This window comes from Choloepus didactylus, chromosome 2 (genome assembly GCF_015220235.1).
Source record: "Choloepus didactylus isolate mChoDid1 chromosome 2, mChoDid1.pri, whole genome shotgun sequence".
Lineage (NCBI taxonomy): Eukaryota > Metazoa > Chordata > Mammalia > Pilosa > Megalonychidae > Choloepus > Choloepus didactylus.
In genome coordinates, this window is record NC_051308.1 from 83,216,660 (window position 1) to 83,237,558 (window position 20,899).

At 46.8% G+C, this 20,899-nt stretch overlaps 1 protein-coding gene across 1 annotated transcript in view; it reads right to left on the bottom strand.

Annotated features, from left to right (window-relative positions):
• Positions 1-20,899, bottom strand: part of QSOX1 (quiescin sulfhydryl oxidase 1) — a 50,291-nt gene that overhangs the window by 18,149 nt on the left and 11,243 nt on the right. Inside the window, 5 exon segments of the mRNA XM_037825241.1 lie at positions 1,769-1,914; positions 4,823-4,913; positions 7,228-7,330; positions 7,912-7,957; positions 20,085-20,185. Coding sequence (XP_037681169.1) covers positions 1,769-1,914; positions 4,823-4,913; positions 7,228-7,330; positions 7,912-7,957; positions 20,085-20,185 — 487 coding nt within the window.

The following is a 20,899-nucleotide window of genomic DNA, read 5'->3' on the forward strand; positions in this document are numbered from 1 at the left end:
AGTTCCTCCAAAAGTTAAAAGAATTACCATACGACCCAGCAATCCCATTCCTAGGTATATATTGCAAAGAAGCGAAAACAGGGACTCGAACAGACATTTGCACACCAGTGTTCATAGCAGCATTATTCACAATTGCCAAAAGGTGGAAACAACTCAAGTGTCCATCAACCATGAATGGATAAGCTAAATGTGGTCTGGACATACAATGGAATGTTATTTAGCCATAAGAAGGAATGAACTTCTGATATATGCTATCATGTATCAGATACATGGATGAACCTGGAAAACATTATGCCAAGTGAAATAAACCAGACACAAAAGGACTAATATTGCATGATTTCACTTATATGGAAGATGAAGACTAGGCAAATTTATAGACAGCAAGCAGATCAGAGGTTAGAGGGACTGGTGGAGGGGAGACAGGGAGTAACTGCTTAATGGGTCGGAGTTTCTGTTTAATGGGGTGACGAAAATTTTTGGAAATAGTGGTGATGGCTGCTCAACATTGTGAATGTAACTAATGCCACTGAATGGTACACTTATAAATGGCTGAAATGGCAAATTTATATTGTAGGTACTTTACCATGATTAAAACACATGAGTAAAAAGAAAAATCACCAAAATCCTCCAAATTCTTTTACAACCCTTTTGATATCTTTCTCTCTTCTGATAGGGGTCCTCAAGGGCAGGAAATGTCTCGTAAGCACAAACTTTCCCTCTCCACCCAGCAGAGTCGGGGCTGCCTGGAGGGACATGCAGCTCCAGCAGCAGCGGGCCGGCCCCCCGGGGAGCTGGCACCGGGAGGCACTGCTTTCCGCTCCGCTGTCCTGGCCCAGCGTTTATCCATGAGCAGATGGCTCCGAAGCGGCATCGTCACAACAATTTTCCCCTCCACCAACTCCAAGTGAGGAAACCATGCCTCCTCCCCTCTCCAAGACTGGTACTTTCTGGGCCTGCGCAGAAGGACAGTTCCTCCCTGTCCCCCTGGGGCCGTCACGCTTCCTCTCCCCAGCAGGGCTGACAAGTCTGCCCCCGCGCTGCTTGATGGTCTGGGCCAGGGCCATCGGGGGCAAGTGGCCAGGCTGCCAGCCTCAGGATGGCACTAATGGCCTCAAGGGGAAGCTCGCTGAGCACCTCAGGCAGCTCTTTATCTCCTTGGCCTGCGAGCTCCTGCCTGCAGGGCCAGCCTGACGTCAATCATCTGCCCAGAGAGGGCACTGAGGTACCATCTGGCACCATTTAGCAGGCCATTCAGCAGCAGGAGCCTGACAGAGGGGCCGAGGCTGGCCTGATTGTTTTCACTTGGCATTTTGGAACTGGCCATTGTCTGGCTCCTAATGAACTTTTCTGCAATTAGAAAACCAAAGGGAGGGAGGGTCAGGCATATCTGAGTCCTTGCCAGGACTGTTGCTTGCCAGTGAGTCTGTGAACAGAAGAGGATGGGGATGAGGCCAGGCCTGTGGTGGGGATGGTGCAGAAGCAGTGGAGAGGGCACGGTGCAGAAGCAGTGGAGAGGGCACCAACCCTGGGTGTACCCAGGCACTGGGGATGAGGTTCTGGGCTCAGTCTCCTGGCTGCAGAGGCTCTGTTCTACCCAGAAAGGTAGACATCTGCTTCTGCACAGGGCGCTCCTCACCTGCCCATAGACTCCTCAGAAGAATCATCACTGAAGAAAGGACTTGGCCACTGTGGAGAGCTGACTGCCCCACTGAGCAGAAAGGAAGGGCACAGGAGGGGGCAGAGAGGGGACAGGAGATACTGCACTCACACATGGACCCGGGAAAATGAGCTGTTCCGAAACAGCAGGTAGCACGATGGAAAGTCGGTGACACCAAACTTGCTCACTACGTCATCCTCTGTGTTCAGGACCCTGCGCACAGCCAAGCCTTTGTACTGGAACAGGTCCAAAGCCACCTGCAGAGACAGTAGAACATCCAGGGGAGCCAAGCAGTTGGGCAAAGGGAGCCGGGGCTCAGAGTCCTGGGTGACTGCCCCAAGCAGGGCCTGATGGCAGCTATGCTCCATCTAGACTCTGACTCTTTCAAAGGGTAGAGACCCTGGTGATGAATGAGACCTTCTTACGCCACCAATCACATCTAACACACAGGTGACAACTGCCAAACACCACTCCAAAGGAGGGGCCTTGGAACTGTGGAGCCCACATTTTTGAATTTTCTAGGACAGTCCCAATTTAATATAATTTTACTCTTTCCAATAAAAGCAATCTGTAGAAGGCATAATAAAATGTGGTTTCACTTGTATTCTTCTATTTATAAGACTATCTAGAGTCCAATTCTGAAAAAACATCCTTAGGATGATTTGATTTTTAGAAAGAAATAAGAAAGGAAAAGACAATAATATTAGCTAACATTTATTGAGCATGTATTATATGCTGTGGACAGATTACCTCATTTAATCTTCAGAATAACACTATGAGATAGGAATTCTTATTCGGCGACTAGGAGAGGCAGCACACGATGCCATGCTCTGCACACAGGCTGCCTGGGTTTGAATTCTGGCTCCACCTGGACTAAACCTCTCCCTGACTCAATTTCCTTACTTGCAAAATGAGAATAATAAATAATAATAGGACCAACAACCATAGGGCTGTTATGAGGATTCATGGGTTAATTTTATAAAAGTGCTTTTACCAATGACTAGCACATAGTAGCTATATAAGCATCTGTTAAAGCTATATAAGCATTTCTCTAAAAAATGAAATTCCCATTTTGTAGATAAAGAAACAGAGGCTCAGAACTGAAATAACTTGTTTGGGTCACATAGGGAGCAAGTGTCTGAACTGGGCTATAAATCCCAGGTTAGTTTGGCTCCAGAGCCTGTGCTCTAAAGCCACTATGGCCTCCTGCTGCCCACATTAGCCATTTTCAAGCATCTCTAATGTGGCCCTTGGCTCCGTCCACAGGAGCCCCCGATCCTGGTTACTCAGGGGCAGTGTGGGGCAGGGGAGAGCGAAGAGCTGATTCCAAGCAACTTATCAATCATCTCTGATGTGGCAGGCATGGACCCAGGCATAGACAGGGACTCCAGAAGTGTCAAGCACTCCTTCAGCAAAGCTCTCTGCCTCTTCCCTACTTCCCTCCTCAGGGCTGAGAGACCAGGAGTCAGCTTCTGGTTTCAGTTCAGAGCTCTCAAGTGTGCTTGATGATTCTCAGCAGGAAAACCATTCAGAGCCCAGGGCATTTCACTTCATCTTCACCCTGTCTCTTCTTTCTCCCCACACTGCCCTGGAACATCTCCCATGCACTGGTCTAGCCCACCTCGGCATCTGAGAAAAGCTCACAAGTGATCTGCAGATGTCTGTGAGCCAGTGGTGCATTGCAGAGCTCTCTGCAAAAGCAATGGGGATGGATCTTTATAAAGCATCTACTATGTGCTGACTACTAATCCAGGCCCTTCACCTAAATGGCCTCATTCAACCCACCCAACAATACTATGAAGAAAATGTAATTATTAATACTTTATAGAAAGGGAAACGAGCCTCAGAAAAGCTGAGTGCCAGAAGTGGCCTTCTCTCTCTCTAACTGAGCCATCTCGACAGGTGAACTCGCTGCCCTCCCGCCTACGTGGGACCCGACTCCCAGGGGTATAAATCTCCCTGGCAACGCAGAGTATGACTCCCCGGGATGAATGTGGACCCGGCATCGTGGGACTGAGAGTATCTTCTTGACCAAAAGGGGGATGCAAAATGAGACGAAATAGTTTCAGTGGCTGAGAGATTCCAAATGGAGTCGAGAGGTCACTCTGGTGGACATTCTTATGCACTATATAGATAACACCTCTTAGGCTTTAATGTATTGGAATAGCTAGAAGTAATACCTGAAACTACCAAACTCCAACCCAGCAGTCTGGACTCCTGAAGACAATTATAATAATGTAGATTACAAGGGGTGACAGTGTGATTGTGAAGACCTTGTGGATCACACCCCCTTTATCTAGTGTATGGATGAGTAGAAAAATGGGGATAAAAACTAAAGGACAAATGGGGTGGGATGGGGGGATGATTTGGGTGTTTTTTTTCACTTTTATTTTTTATTCTTGTTCTGGTTCTTTCTGATGTAAGGAAAATGTTCAGAGACAGATTGTGGTGATGAACACAAAACTATGTTATCATACTGTGGACAGTGGATTGTGTGTCATGGACGATTGTATGGTGTGTGAATGTATTTCAATAAAACTGAATTTAAAAAAAAAAAAAAAGAAATTAACAAAAAAAAAAAAAAAAAAAAAAAAAGAAAAGCTGAGTGCCTTTCCCACAGATACATGTAAGCGATACAGTGGAAATTCAAACCTTCCTGGTTCTGTTACCCACTTTACATGGTAAAGTGGACCCCTCATTTCCTCATGGAGGGACTGGATGATCTCCAAGGTCTTCTCATCCCCTATATTTTTTCTCCAATTCCATGGGGATGGGGCAGCGTGAACACAACATGGGCTCTGGAACCAGGGAGACGTGGCTCAAAGTCCTGCTCTACCAATTTACGAATTGTGTGATCTTGGAAATATGTTTTGGTCATCTGTATTAATTGTAAGGATTAGCAACTATGTGTGTCAGCTATCGGGTCCAAATCTCAGTAAACAGCGGGTGTGATCTATTGAGTTTTGGTGAAGGGACAAAAACAGACATGAAGGTTTTAAGACAGAATGGTCCAGCTCCTACACTTCCCGTTCCTCCCAGCAGAGGGCAGGGCAGTGCCAGGCGAAGAAACGCACATGGATGAAGACCCCAGAATTGGCAGGAAAAGCCCTGTGCCTCCAGTGGGGCTCTTACCCACAGGCTGAGGGGAACCTGAGGGCGGCTCACCTCTCTACCCAGGTACAAGCCTTCCTTTTCAAAGATCAGGGCCAGGTATTCTTCATCGTTTCTTGCAAAGAATCCATCAATCTCCTCCAGCCTGCAAGAGACAACTCAGGCGGTCACAGTGGGAATAAGCCGTGCCACAGGTGGAAGACACAGTACAGAGAGCACACCCATACACGCCTCCACTGTTTCCACAAGAGGCTGTGGAAGCCCTCGGAGGGAGTAAATCAAACCCTTGGTCTCAAAGGAGGTCCCTTTAATTACTCAACCCTGGTGCTTCGCTGGGTCCATCTTGGGTGGTCTTATTTTTTTCTCATCTTGTTTCTTTTACGAGTCCTGGGAGAGAGTGAGGCAGTCTGGGGAGCAGGACTGGGAAGGGCTGTTTGAGACCAGTTGTCCCTAGGCTCTGGGTAAGGCCTGGGCTTACTGAATATGGTTTTTATTGGTTCTCCTGAGAGACTGGCGATTAGAACCCATCAGATACAAGCCTTAATCTGCGGCATGTCATTACTAACTGGGAGATTCGCTTTCTCCTCCTCTGGGGGAGGCATAATAAAAGAATTAAAGAATCAGGAAATCCTGGGTATAGGAAGCTATCTAATCCAACCTCCTCATTTTAAGATGAAGAACTGAGGCTGAGAGGAAAGGTAGAAATGGAAAATGAGGAGGAAAATTTTATTGCCCCCCCAAATCAGAGACCTAAGCTAGAAATTGTTTTTAAAAATCAAAGTTTCAGCAAAAGATAATCATTTAAATACAAAAATGATTTGCTTATTTTTTCTAATCAAGAGCAGAACATCATCCCACATCTCTGCTTAAGAGGTCAGCAGGTGAGACGGCATGAGGGGAAAAGGAGGTTTCATCTTTTTATCCCCAGAGGTCAGGTTACTCTGCTTTGGGGACCTATTTCCCTCTAGCGGGGTCATGACATGGCAGTGACCACCTGGAACAGAAGGGGCAACCCCAGGCCAACGCTGGAGATGGAGAGGCTAGAGAGGTGGGGGCCAGAGTGCACCCCACTGGGTGGGTAAAAAGAGGTATTGTAGCTACCAAAAGCCTCTGGAATGGCATCGGGCAGCCTCTCAGACCACTTCACCAGACCCTCCCTAGGCTGGTGAAGTAAGTTCTCCATGGCGGCCAGCCCCACTCCTATTCGTTCCTACCCTCAGACTTACAGAAGAGGCAGCTCGCTTTCATCACACATCTCTACCTCCTTCCTAAAGCTCTTTAGCGGGATCACTTCGAGAGACGTTGGCAGGTCTGCCTGATTTGTTGCTTTTGAGATCCCTCAAGGCTGAAAATGCACCATAGGGGATGTGTCTGTGTGTATATAAGAGACAGAGACAGAGAGATCTAGTCATTGAGAAATGGAAAAGTAAGAACCAGGTTACAGGTTAGCATGAGTGTTTCCTGGAGCTGAGACTCCACATCACAAACCACATCAAGACCATATATCAGGATCTGTGCGATCCTTTGGGAGGATGGAGAATTGGGAAAAATTATAAAGGAGTCCCGTGCATTAGGTTCAACCCCAGCTTGGAAACACAGTCTCTCAGCAGGACTCTGAAGAACCACAAGTGTGCAAACCTGAAGAGCCTTCGAGCACCAACACCTCTCTCACGAAGGCTTCTCAGCAGCTGGGACCTGTTCTGAGGCTGGGGGCCCTCTAGAAGTCCCTGCTGGTACTTGGATTTGGTCCTTCTTTGCAAGAGTCCCCTGAAGTGATCATTATCTTATCTTGAGTTCTCATCCAGAACTGGGGACCTAGTGTTTTTAATTTTCCTGCCACCATCTCTTTGGGAGAGTCAGGGCAAGACACCTATATATCTCGCTGTCCTCAAGAGGCAATCCTGGGAGCCAGCCTGGCAGACAGATTCAGAGTATGAGCCACTGTGCCTGGTGCTCTGCAGCACAGGCAGCTGAGGGCCAGCCCCCCACCCCAGTCACAGCCACTGCTCAGAAACACATTCATGTTACAGAGTTAGGGCTTCACTCTTCTGAGTTTATCCCTCCCACATCCCTACCACCCCCCACCGCTTTTCCTCTAAATGGTACTTTGTCTCCCTTTTCCCTCCCCATGCTCACTCTGACTCTTAGTATCCCTCCCTGGGTTAGATCATGTGATTCACCAAAATGTTGCTGAGGACACGTTGTGAGGAGAAGGAGCAGCAGGTAAGAACTGGAGAAACTCCACCCATCCTTCCCTTTCCACACATTGGGATGGGCCCCTGCACCTGTCACTCAGCTCCAGGAAGAAAGGGCTGCTCAGTTAGGACCTCCAGCAAGAGGAGGCCCTCCACCAGCCACCAGCTGCTCCAGAGTGGCTCGCACTCTGGACAACAGGGGTGTCTACCCCGATGGCAAAGGCAGCAAGAGGAATTAAGCAAGCCTGTCCTAGCCCTAAATACCTGGCAGGCTCCAGAGGCGGACAGGCTGGGGGCCACGTGTCATGATGAGACTCCAGTGCATCAATGAGCCTCTCCCGCAGCACCTGCACATCAGCACCAGCCACTGTAAATGAAAAAGGACATGGCGGGGTGGGGTAGGGAGTGAATTCCAATGCCCTTGTCAGCTTCACTCATAGAAACTAAGGACATAGGGCTTGAGCCACTTCTGACAGAAACAAAGCATACATTCATCCTTCTCTGTATTAGAGGAATGGGGGTGGGGGGTGGGAATACTCCTGGGGCCCTAAGCAATGCAAGGAGACCCATTCCTCAGAAGGCAAGAGAGAACCCCTTGGAATTGGGACCCATGAGGGCTCTGATCAGGGGCTGTCTGGTCTGCTCATCTGGCTGTCAATCCTATTTTGACATGAAAGGTTATTCTGGAAACATAGAGTCCCTCTCATCCCAGGACCCTGGATAGACCAAAATTGAGAGGTCTCTTCAGCCTAGCTTTCTCTAGGGCATCTTCCAGGCTGATGGGGAAGGACATTTTTCTTACAGGAAAACACAAATTAGGCTTTGTGTTTTAGAACTTGCAGATTGTCAGGCCTTTCTTTACCCCAACAGAAACCCAGATAAACCAGAGAGGCAAGGAGAGGAAGACAGTGACAACACCAATAGCACAACCAGAGCCGGGACACCCACCTGACAGTGTTGCTCCAGGGCCGCTCTTGGAAAAGGCCTTAAAGAACTAGAAGCAAACACATAGATGAGAGTCAGTATCACGAGGTGGTTAAGAGCACAAGACTGGTATCAGACGGATCTGAGTTTAAGACAAATTACTTCACATTTTGAGCCTCAGTCTCTTCATCTGTAAAATGAGGACAGGGAGGTTTTTGTTCTTGGAGCTGGACACTGCCTCTCTTCCCCAGTATCTTTATATCTAATCCCTACCCCCACATCTCAGAAGCACCATGGGAAGCTATAGGCAGTGGCTCATATTTATACGCTTTACCAGAGGTGGGCTATTTCTATAAAGCACAAATACCCTGCACATAATTACTGAAAAATATTTAGTGTATGAATGAATGATGAAAACACCACTGCTGCTTCTCCTTGCAGACCCACCTGAAAAATAAAACAAAGTCACTTCGTACATCTCTGGGAAAATGTCAGCTGCCCTCTGAGGCAATCCGTTACTGTTCCTTATCTTGGAAAAAAGGCCCATGTCTCCACCCACAGAACTCCCAGGCTGAGGCTGGGCACAGCACACACTCAACAAAGGGAGGGGTCTGCAGCATAGGTGTGAGTGAAGGGTGGGCCTGAGCCCCCAAACAAATCTTGTTACAAAGAGACAAATTTAACTCATTACTTTGTCCCCTTTTCCCATTTACAAGACACCCCAGGCCTAGTGCCCTAATCTCTTGGACTGAGAGAACAGAAAGAACAGAGGACAACCCCTTACTATCTAGGCTTCCACCCAAATAGCGAGATAGCTGCCAAGCCTCCTGCCTGTGCTCTCCTGGGCTCAGGAAGGGACAGAGTTGAGCTGTCCTGACAGAGAAGGCGGAACTCGGGCCTCCACCTCCAACAGTGTGGCCTTATTCCAAGCTGGTGGTTATGAGTGCAGGTCCTGATATCTAAAAGACCTGGATTCAGGGCCTGGCTCTGCTAACACTCTTGCTTTGTGGCCTTGTGCAATCCATTAACCTCTCTGAACCTTAGTTTCCTCATCTTTAACATGAAGAACTGTTGTGAAGATCCAATGGCAATACATCTAAAGTGCTTAGCACAGCACCTGCTGCATATAGTAAGTGATGAGTAAACATTAACTGCACCACCACTGTCCCCTACTTTCCCTTGTTCCTCCCTTTTTTTAATTTTGAAATAATTTCAAACATATAGGCCAGTTGCATATACAATACAAACCCCACACAGAGAACTTCAACACCCCACCCATCCCCAGATATCCGTATCTACCAATTTTACATTTTGCTACCTTTGCAGTACCTTTCTTTTTCCTTCCTCCCTCCCTTCCTTCCTTCCTCTCTCCCTCCCCCCTCTCTCTTTCTTTCAACTATATCTATTATCTTTATATCAATTATCTATCTACCCATTTATCACCTTCTGAACATTTGAGAGCAGGTTGCATATATCATACTCCTTGAACTCATAACACTTCCATGTACATTTCCTACGAACAAGGATATTCACTTATGTCATTAACTTAACTGCAGTTAATTCAAGAAAATTAATATGGATATAAAGCTTATTCTATATTCCAATTTTTCTTATGCCCCCTTTGAGCTTTTCTCCTCCATTCTTAGATCCACTCCAGTATCATATATTGCATTGATTGTCACTAACTCTTAATTAACTTTTTAAAAAAAATTAACTATATAAAAAATTTTTTTAAAGATATATATTAAAAAAACATTTCAAACAAACCATAACAAGGGAGTAAGAAAAAGACAACCAACCTAAAATAACTACTTTACTTCCAACATGTTCCTACTCTACCCCAAGAAAATAACCTAATATAGCAATGTTTCTGTGAACTTGTTCCTCCCATACCCATCAGAAATTAACAAACCATAGTCATTCCTGGGCACTCCCAGAATGTTACGTTTACCCACGATAGCTTATCTGTTCTTATTGGGTTATCATTCCCCCTTCATTAATTGCTCTCTATCGCTAGTTCCCCCACATTCTACATTATAAACCATTTATTTTAGGAGTGTGTTGCTTAACCTCCAGGTGTTTGGGAATTTGCTAAGCCTCTGATGGTTATTGACTTCTAATTGTATTCCATTGTGGTCAGAGAATGTGCTTTGAATAATTTCAATTTTTTTTTAAATTTATTGAGGCTTGTTTTATGTCCCAGCATGCGGTCTATTCCGGAGAAAGTTCCATGATCACTAGAGAAGAATGTGTGTCCTGGTGATTTGGGATGTGATTTTCTATATATGTCTGTTAAATCAAATTCATTTATCCAATTGTTTGGGTTTTCAATTTCCTTATTGGTCTTCTGTCTGGTTGATCTATCTATAGGAGAGAGTGATGTGTTGAAGCCTCCCACAATTATTGTGGAAACATCCATTGCATCCTTTAGTTTTGCCAGTGTTTGTCTCATGTATATTGTGGCACCATGATTGGGTGCATGAACATTTATGATTGTTATTTCTTCTTGTTGAATTGCCCCTTTTATTAGTATGTAGTGGCCTTCTTTGTCCCTCATAACATCCTTGCATTTAAAGTCTATTTTATTTGAGATTAATATTGCTACTCCTGCTTTCTTTTGGCTATAGCTTGCATGAAATATTTTTTCCATCCTTTCACTTTCAATTTCTTTGTGTCCCTGTGTCTAAGATGAGTCTCTTGTATGCAACATATTGATGGTTCATATTTTTTGATCCATTCTGCCAATCTATATCTTTTAATTGGGGAGTTTAATCCATTTACATTCAATGTTATTACTGTGAAGGTATTTCTTGAATCACCCATCCTATCCTTTGGTTTATGTTTGTCAGATATATTTTTTCCCTCTCTCTCTTATTGTTCTTTAATGAACCAGTATTGAATCTCATTAGTACTGAACCTTTCTCTGTCTCTCTCTCTCCTTTCTTTGTTTCTCTGTCAGTAGGGCTCACTTTAGTATCTGAAGTAGGACAGGACTTTTATTAGCAAAATCTCTCAGCATTTGTTTGTCTGTGAAAAATTTAAGCTCTCCCTCAAATTTGAAGGAGAGCTTAGCTGGATAAAGTATTCTTGGTTGGCAATTCTTCTCTCTCACAATTTTGAATATGTCATACCACTGCCTTCTCGCCTCAGTGGTGGCCACTGAGTAGTCACTACTTAGTCTTATGTTGTTTCCTTTGTATGTGGTGAACTGCTTTTCTTTTGCTGCTTTCAGAACTTGCTCCTTCTCTTCAGTATTTGAGAGTCTGATCAGAATATGTCTTGGAGTGGGTTTATTTGGATTTATTCTATTTGGAGTTTGCTGGGCATTTATGCTTTGTGTTACTTATATTATGTAGAAGGTTTGGGAAGTTTTCCCCAACAATTTCTTTGAACACACTTTCTAGACCTTTACCCTTCTCTTCCCCTTCTGGGACACCAATGAGTCTTATATTTGGGCGTTTCATTTCATCTGTCATATCCCTGAGGTCCATTTCGATTTCTTCCCCCATTCTTTCTTTTGTTCTTTCATTCTTTGTTTTGTCGTACTCCAGGTCACTGATTCGTTGTTCAGCTTCCTCCAGTCTTGTACTATGAGTTCCAGAATCTTTTTAATTTGGTCAACAGTTTCTTTTATTTCCATAAGATCATCTATTTTTTATTTATTCTTGCAATTTCTTCTTTATGCTCTTCTAGGGTCTTCTTCATGTCTTTTATAACCTGTGCCATGCTCTCATTGTTTGTCTTTAGTTCTTTGATTAATTGCTCCAAGTACTGTGTCTCCTCTGATCTCTTGATTTGGCTGCTTGGGTTTGGGTTCTCCATATCATCTGGTTTTTTCATATGCTTTAAAATTTTCTGTTGTTTTTGGCCTCTTGGCATTTGCTTTACTTGATAGGGTTCTTTTAGGATACGTAGAATTATTCAAAGGCTAATCTCTAATTTGTCAGATCTGCAGCTTGGTGGAGTACATTTTCTCTAAGTAACCAGCAGATGGCGTCCATGAGTCACCTATTCCCCTCAAGTCAGTTCTCCCCAACTTTGTCTTTGTAATGTGGGGGGGTCTCATTCTTGTGGGGTCCAATTAGTGCACCAAGTTTGGGTGTGTAGTTGGTGTTGCCTGCCCTGCATATGGGGCATGTGTCTGAGTGGTTAGGGAGGGAGGGCAGCTTTAACAATCAAACCTCCCAAGTGTTCCTGGAGATTTAAGGCTGTTGCAAGAGTCTAAACCTTCATTTCAGTCTCACCACAGATTGTCTTTACTGCTGACCCATAGATCTTTGGTATTGGCACAGGGTCCCTGGGATTTCCGAGTGGGTCCCTCTTCCAAGCTATGCCCTTCTAGGGCCTCTGCTGAGGGAAGGCTGTGCTATGTCACAAGTGCACACTGTCCCTTAAGGGAAGTTCTGGGCTGCCGGGCCAGGTAGGGGAGTTCCCAGCCTGCTGAAAGGATGGCTGAATGGGGCGTGTTAATTTCCCCCTCTTCGCACAGCTCTGCCTTCCCAGCTCCGGGACAATTAGCTGCAGGTGCATGAAAGGCTATTGTCCACACCCGATATTGTGGCATGTACATGTGTTGCTGGAAACACTTTCTGTCACACTGGGTTTTTTGGTGCGGCTCTGGGCTGTGGCTCTGGTACCAGGCAGGAGTGTTCCCAGCCCGCCGGGAAGATGGCTGCAAGGGGCGTGGTTTTTTCCCCTTTTGGCTAACCTCTGCCTTCCTCGCTTCAAGACAATTAGCAGTGGGTGCACGAAAGGCTATCTTCCACACCAGATATTGAGGCATTTGCACAGCCTGTTCCTGCCGCACTTTACTGTGAGGTTCTCACTGCCGTATCTGCAGCTGCTTTTGGGTTTTTTTTTTTTTTTGAAAAAGAACTAGTCTGCCTCCAAACACCAACCCTCGGTTTCCCCACACCACACAGTGTGGCTGCCGGATATTCAGCAGCTTACTCACTCGTTTCAGAATGCAGACTCCCGCTTTCACCAAGTGCATGGTCCCTGTGGATTTAGCAGACCTTGTCTGGCTGGTGCATCGCTGGAACTGGTGTTCTGGGTCACTTTCTGGCTTTTATCTAGTATTTTTCATGTAGGTGTTTTTTCGCCCTGTCTCTCCTAGCCGCCATCTTAGGTTCTCATTCCTCCCTTTTTAACACTAGGAAACACTGATCAGCCGGGATTCCATTTGTTCACAGCCATTGGTAGGCAGAAACAAATCTGGAGCCACCACTGCCCACCTTTCCCACATGAGAACAGGTTGAAGAAGTGGCCCATCTCTCCCCACCTGCAACCTTTTCCTGCTCCCTCTGACCTCACCTGGACCCTTACTACTGGCTCACTGCTTTTATTCTCTCTCTCTGTTTAAAACATCAAGGTACACTTTTATTCTAGGTGAAAACTATCCTCTCATACATGCCACACATATCTATAATAGTGTACTTTAGAGTTATTGAATAAAGTGTTGAATTAATTATGTGAGTTATCATAATGCTTGTAAAAATGATCACAAATTTCCTGGATTGTGACATAAGATCACACTGATAAAGCAATTATGGGCCGACACTGTTTCTCAGAAAGAAAATTGAAAATCCAACTATTTGGGGTGATCGTTACAGATGTAGTTACTCATAGTGATGGTGTGTGCACATATTTTTATGTACTGCCTGGATAGACCTCAAGTTGTCTCCATGGCATTAAAAAACAAAATACTGACATCACGAAGTCTCAAACTGTTAGGCTTTCTCATAGCTAGAGCTGTTATTTTCATTCTGAAGAGATGTTATTGAAAAGTAAAATGGCAACTCTTTCTTCTCCGTCACCTGGCAGGTCACTCAAATCTGAAGAGGTGTCTGTATTAGTGGGGGTTGGCATTACTGCCATCAAAAGGCAGCCTCCCCTGACCTCAGCTGAGCCTTCTCAGGGCACCAGCAATGGGCAGCTTGGAGTCAGACAAGGAGCCTCCATTAGGAAGAATGACCGAGGAGAATGCAGGGACTCCAAGAGACCCTCCTAAGGGGGGAGGTCTAAAGGGAAGGCTCCCCAATTCTACCTCTGTGTTGGTTACTCAGCCTTCCCATCTGAGCTTTCCTTCTATCTTCCAGAACAGTCTCAACACCTGAACTCTGGCTCCCAAACTGCAGCTCTTTAAGGCCTTTTTCCTATTAGTTAACCTCTCATCTTCCTCTTTTCTACAGCTCCTTCTCTAGGCCTACAGACAGATTCAAATCTCCCTAATCTAAAATGAAAGAGGAAAAGGAGAAGCAGAAGAAGAATAAAGACAGAAAACAGGAAAAAGAATGGGAATAAAAAGAGGCCCTCCTTCCTTCTCCAGCATTTCCCCTTTCCCTGCACTGCAGAATTTCTCCAAACAGTGGTCTGCTCTCTCCTCTGACTTCCTCCCTCCCTTCATTCCCATGATCAGCTGGCTCTGGCTCATGCCCCCACCACTCAGTGGAGACTGCTCTAGGGAAGCTCAGTGCTGACTTTCTCTTTGGCCAACCCAACGACCTCTTTCCAGATCCTTCTCGGTCACTCTGCAATATCTGATGTTAGTGCCACCCTCTTTTCCCCTGTGGCTAGAGTTTGCCATTTTTTGTGCCACATTTTCTGGACACTCCTTCTTTGCCTTCATATCACCACCCTCCCCGGGTTTGCTCAACACTGACTGATCAGCCACTCTGGGCCCCCTTCACAGCCCTCCTCTAGCCCTTAGCCTAGCCTCCTTGACTCCCGCTCCTGTGTCTGCCCTCGCCATCGCCTGCCTGGACTGCTCCCTTTCTCTCTCCCTGCCTTCATCTCTCCTACAGCCACATGTCAGATCATGACACTCTTCTGTTTAAAGAGCCCTTTGAACAGTTGCTGTTGTGAAGGAGCTCAATCTGTGCTTCTGAATGACTGTGTGAATAATGAATGCACGGACAAACAAACCAGTCTTTTCTCATCTACTTTGTCCAAAGCGCTGACACTCTGAATCCTGTCTTTGGTCCTCACCTGTCTCAGACTTGGGTTTCCTCCTGGTGCTCTCCACAAAGGTGTCAGGGCACATCACACCCACCCACAACCACACCCTCCAAGACTGAGTCACCCCTCCCCCAACCTGCTTTCCTGTTTCCTCTGTCACCTGGTGATGTGGCATCACCTAGACCAGAATCTCCCTCTCCCACACCTGGCACCATCCAGTCAGTCAACATGTTCTGTGAATCTGACCTTTGTGATACCTTTTTAACAGCCCTCTCCTTTTCCACCTGTTGCCTTGTCTAGCCAGAGCCTCATCACCTATTTCCTGGACAACTGCAACAGTCCCTACACCTGCTCTCCCTTCATGTACTCAGAAATTTTAATATACACAGTCCTTTCATTCTCCAACCATCTTCCTCACTTACAATGGTCAATATTCTAAGGCACAATTCTGGTCTGATCATGTCACATATCCTCAAATCTTCCATGGCTCTCCATTGCCTGTGAATAATGTCCAAACTCACTATAATCAAAGACTTCCAGGATCTGAACCCAAACTTATCTCCCACTGCCCCCCCCCATTCCCTACACTCCAGCTACAGTGGGTTTCAACTTGAATTTTCCACCCACCCCACCAGCCTCCCTAATTCATCTCTGCAAGCCCAGAGTGCCTGGCACTATGTCCAGTTCAGGAGACAACTGGTCAGGTGAACGGAGACTCTTGCCCTTTGATTGTCTTGTAATTTCATGTGGAAATCACATTAATATCAAGCCAGGGCACATTTTTGTCTTCTTATTAAAAGGCAGCCTTATTTAGTCAGCTCTTGGAGGCGTCTGCCTAACCAAAGAGAAACCACCACATCTCCTTGGAAGAAGGCAATTAAGATTTTTAGGAGTGAGGTTTCTTTTCTCTGGGAGCAGTCAGCACCCTTTCCCTTCTTTTCATCACTTCACACAGGTAACTTCTGCCTTCTCCAACCTTGGAGCCCCTGGAAGACCTGCCCAAAGGCAGGAAGCTAGGTGACAACAGGCAGGTCTTTACCAACCCAGTGAGCAACTGACTTTCTGGGAGCCAAATAAAGCTGAACAAAAAGAATACTCTCCAGTGGTGACCACTGATGTATCAAATGCAACCTTTAAAACAAATTTTAAGGAAAATGATCCAGTCACTTCTCTTAAATACTTTATGTTGAACCCACCTGCAGGTCCATTCTCCCAACTTTAGCCCATGAGCATCCACCACCCTAACCACTTCCTATGTTTGGTGGGCCAACAGAGAAGACAGCTGGAAGACAGCAAGCAAATGCTGGGAAGGGGGCCCATCTCCTCTTTCCAGAGAGAGGCAGAAAACATCTTTTTGAGGTTCTGCCCCCTCCTTGGCATCTCAGCCTCTAGCAAGGGCCACGTAAGTCTGGACATCACAGGGTATCTCGACTGCCAGCCTTAGGTTCCAAGACCTGCCATTAATGGGCTCCATCCTTTCCTAGCCCTGCCTCAACCCTGGAGGTGAGTGTCGGCTCCAACCAAACCAGTCTCCTCAGCAAGCCACACAGTTCTGCCCACACAGGGCCTCTGCTCTCACGTTCTACCCTCCCTGCAATGCTCTGTCCTCTCCTAGCCAAACCCCTTCAACACCAAGCAGAAGCCCCCTCCTATGTGAACGTCTCCCTGATGAGTGAGGTTTACAAAGACCTTAGTGAGCCCAGGCAAACTCCTCTGGCATTTGTATCCAGATCCTTCACTGTCTCTCAACCAGCTGGTGAGCTCTGTGCTGTGCCTGTGCCTTGAAGTCACGTCTTGTGTCACTGGCCTCCCACAATGGTGAGCACAATGCTGTAAACCCAGAAGACAGCCACTCAGTAGCTGCGGAAGGACAGACTGCCTAAAATGCAGCAATCACAGCCTCATGGGGTAACCCAAGGAGGAGATGATGCAATGGGAAGGAAGAAAACTAACAGTTACTGAGCCCCAAGTAATACCACACAGTAACTCAGCACTTTCACACATGAGACCTCACTTCACCCTTGCAACAATCCTTTGAGATAGATATTATTGTCCCATTTTTACAAACAAGGAAACTGAAGCCTATGGCTGGGGGCATGGTTAAGCAACTTCTTGAATCACATGCAGTAAGCAGAGGATTTGAATCCACATCAGTTTGTCCTCAGAATCTTGCAAAAGGAAGACTTCTATCTTCTCCACCCTGCTGCTGCTGCTCTGTGGATTCTTGATTCCAGCTAGGCCTTTGGCCACAAAGGAGTTCCACTCCATTACTCACTGAGGAGCAGTCCTGTGACCCATGGAGAAGCTTGGGGACACAATGGTCAAGCCCTTCCCCAAGAATTTCCAGGCTCTAGGTCCCCAAACTCCAGCCACACCTGCTACAAACCAGCCCCTCCCTCCCATGCACCTGTGTTGTCTTCCAGCTGGGCTCTAGCTCCAGCCTGATACAGACCTGACAGAGCCAGCCTGTCCTGCAGGGCCAGGTGTTTGCTCAACAGGCTGGGCTGGTGGAAGCTTGGTTTGCTCATGGTGACAAGGGGCAGGAGGCGGAGGAAAGGGACAGTGACACATGTCATTAGGGCCAGTCAGACTCTTGTGTGGGCCCTGTTTCCATCACACGGTATTATAGAAGTAATACTCTTTCTTCCCCCTGATTAGCACATGTCGTCACCTCAGAGCTCTCACACCCTTTATGGGCAGACAGGGCAAGGACGGATGGCTCAGGTCCCCAGAGGGCAGCCAGCAGGGCAACAGGGCTCTCTCTCTGGCCTGCTGGCAGCCAGGTGGACCTCTAAAGTCTGGCCACAATACTTAAAATCTCTGGAGATCTGGAGTCTGTTTGAATAGTGTTTTCCAAACATTAGAAGCGACCTGTAAGTAAGCTATAAAATCAATTTAGTGAATCATGGCCAGCACTTAAAAAAAATGGAACAGAACAGAACAAAAAAGATCAGCACGTGCTGAGCTTTGTAAGAAAAGGTATTATTTTATAACACTTTTCCAGTGATAATAGATAGAAACCAATTTCTGGATCTCAATATAATGTTTCTTACTGTGGGTCACAGTAAAAATGTTTGAAAACCATTGCAATAGGGCCTCGGTGCACAAACCTGCCAACAGTGAACTTGGACTACTTGCCCATGGCCTGGAGTCCTAAGGACAGGGTGCCAGGTGCCTCTTCCTGGCCCAAATTGAACTGCAAGTTCCTCAGGAAAGGCAGGGAAGGCTTTGCTGAGGAAGGTCACAACATTCATCTCTAGAGATCTTAAGAATTGGAAAGATGATTCCTGAACTGGCCCAGCTGGGTGCTGCCCATCTGGAGGGAGGGGAAGGTCAAGACCAGTAAAGGGCCCTCCTAGCTCCCTTCCCATAGCCAGATGGGTGGTTAGGGAGATGATTAAGCACTCAAAGCATTTGTGCTACGTGTGCTACATGACCTGGGTAGGTGCTGAGGAGCCTCTGGATCTCCCAATGGCCTGGGCTGCCTCCTTCACACCCACAGGGCCCCAGTCTCTCCCAGGCAGAAAGAAAGCACCTCCTTTCAGGCCCCACAGAGCCCCAGCAGGATGACCCAGCCTGACCTGCCCAGGACACCGAGGCCAATCCCTTCCCTGGGGGCTGGGCAGTGGCTGGACCCCTGGGTTGAGTCCTCACTGGAAGAAAAATGCCAGCCTGTGAGCACGGGCCCCTGCTGCCATTCTGGTTTTACCACAGCTTTCCACCCAGGGCTGCTCTGCATGGGGACAGCAAAAAGAACAGAGTGCCTCATCCGACCCTCTCCTCCCTAGCCCCAGTAGAGTCACAGAATACTTTCAGTTATGTATCTTGGGATCTAAGGGTGGGGGAATGGCATTGCTAGGGAGGTCTTATACTGTAAAGGGATGAATCTCTCTGCTGCCACTTTAAATGACGTGGCAGCAGCTCCTACTCACCATGCTGTTCCCCAGACCAGCCTGGCCTCAGGGAAACCTGGGGCCCAATGCCTGACCTCAAGTAGTAACAGGAGCCTACGAGGGGACTCTATTGGGCTTTGGGAACCCTGACTCCTGCAGGATGTCACTGGGCTCAAGAAACAGAAAGGTCACATGGAGTTCGAGCTGGACATTCTTGGAGGAGCCTAGGGGCCTGGCTGTCCAGATGAATTCTCATGGAGTAATCACGCTGAGATGCAGCTCATGGGTCTGCTTGGAACTTGAGGCCCCTGAACTCAGAGATATTCTGTTTTGGGTACAATGTTAGGCATTTAAGATTTCAAAGGCATTTCCTGATTATTCTTAATGGCTACACAGGAAACTGATTCCTAGATACCATTCTGATGGGAGGTGGCTTATTTACCTACAACTGGAGATAAAGAGAGGTAAAGAAAACCAAGCCTTTGGATTTTCTCATTTGGAAGAATATTAACTGGACTACAGCTGGGCCTGAGCCCTGGAGAGGCTTGGAGGTTGTTCAGGTATTAATTAAGCTGCTGATGCCCTGTAGTTGGTAGGCTGGCAGGCAAGGCACCATCAGAGAGCTCAAGCCACTTTCTGCCAGGGTTGGGGTGACAGAGCCCTCACGCCTTGGGTGTGACAACTCCGTGCCAGGGATCCCTGCCACCTGAGGCATCTGCATTTTGACCACAGGGTGAGGTACCCCAACAGGTCACCTCTGAGCTACTTGTGGCTGTAAGTTCAAAGCATTTGCCTGAGGAGGATGAGGCTTGTTGCTGTCTCTGGGGCCCCTTTCCAGGGAAACATTAGGTGCCTTGAGTCTGATTCTGCCCACTGATGGGTCAGAGCCTGAATCTTATTTTACAGAGTCAGATCATACTCTAAGGCTAGGACGTCAGGAGGAAGAGGAATTGGAAAGAAAACTTAGGGGTGGGAGCTCTCACTAATCTAGGGGATAATCACTTCCCAGCTTAAACTGGAGCAGTTGAATGCCACCCAACCCAGCACACACACACACACACACACACACACACCCCTTTCCCTTCTAAAGGGCAGAGTTTTGCAAACCAAACGAACCTCTTTCTTTCCTGCCTCCCAATTCACATCCCTTTCTGCCTCTTTAACAGATGTTTCATTAAGCAGGACAGTGCTCCAGGGGCTTGATTTAAACAGATGAGCCCAGAAGCATCAGAGAGGACCCCACAGGGCTCAGCAGCCCGAGCAGATGCCAGGGAAGCACAGGGCAGCTGGTGACATGCTCTGCCAGAACTGTCCCCTCAGCCCAGCTCTGCCTCCCTTGTCACCTACCCGCACAGTCGGGAAGCCAGCAATGTTGAAGTCTCTGCAAACCGCGGTATTGGTCTCCTCAGCACAGTCCAGGGCAGCGAGACTCAGCGCTGGCCTCCACTCTGAAAGGATGAACAAACCTGAGTAAGCAAGAGGGGTAGGCACCCTCTCGGCCTGCTTACCTCCCTCATGGAACGCCACCAGCTCCCACAGTCCCTGACCCCAAAGCTCTTATGGGAATGGTCACACCTTCCTCAGAAAAGGACCTCGGAGGTATTCCAGCCACTCTGCAGCTAGCAGAGCTTCAAGAAGGGGCTGTGCTCCATTTGATGCTGAAGGACTACAGAATGTATAGGATTGATTGCATAGATCCAGAAATAGATAGCATAATACTGTGTGATGGTAGCACAGTATTGTAAGTACACTGAACAAAGATGTCTGTGAGTAAAGCTGAAAGAGGTGGGATAGGAGAATGTATGACACCAGAGGTAAAGATAGATGATGAAGACTGGGACCGTATAACGTGGCAAAAACTGGAGTGGCCACTGACTGTTACTAAATATACAAATATAAAAATGTTTTTGCATGTGGGAAAGCAAATGAATGTCAACCATGTAGAAATTTGAAAAGGGGATGGTATTCAGGAAAAAACATAATCAAAGCAAACTGGAGTCTATGGTCAACAGTAACATTGTAATATACCTCCATTAAATGTAACAAAGGCAATATGCCAATGCTAAATGTATATGAGAGGGGGATATAGGGGAGGAATATGGGATTCTTGGTAGCGGTGTTATTTGCTGTCCTTATTTATTGTATGACATGTTATTTTTCTT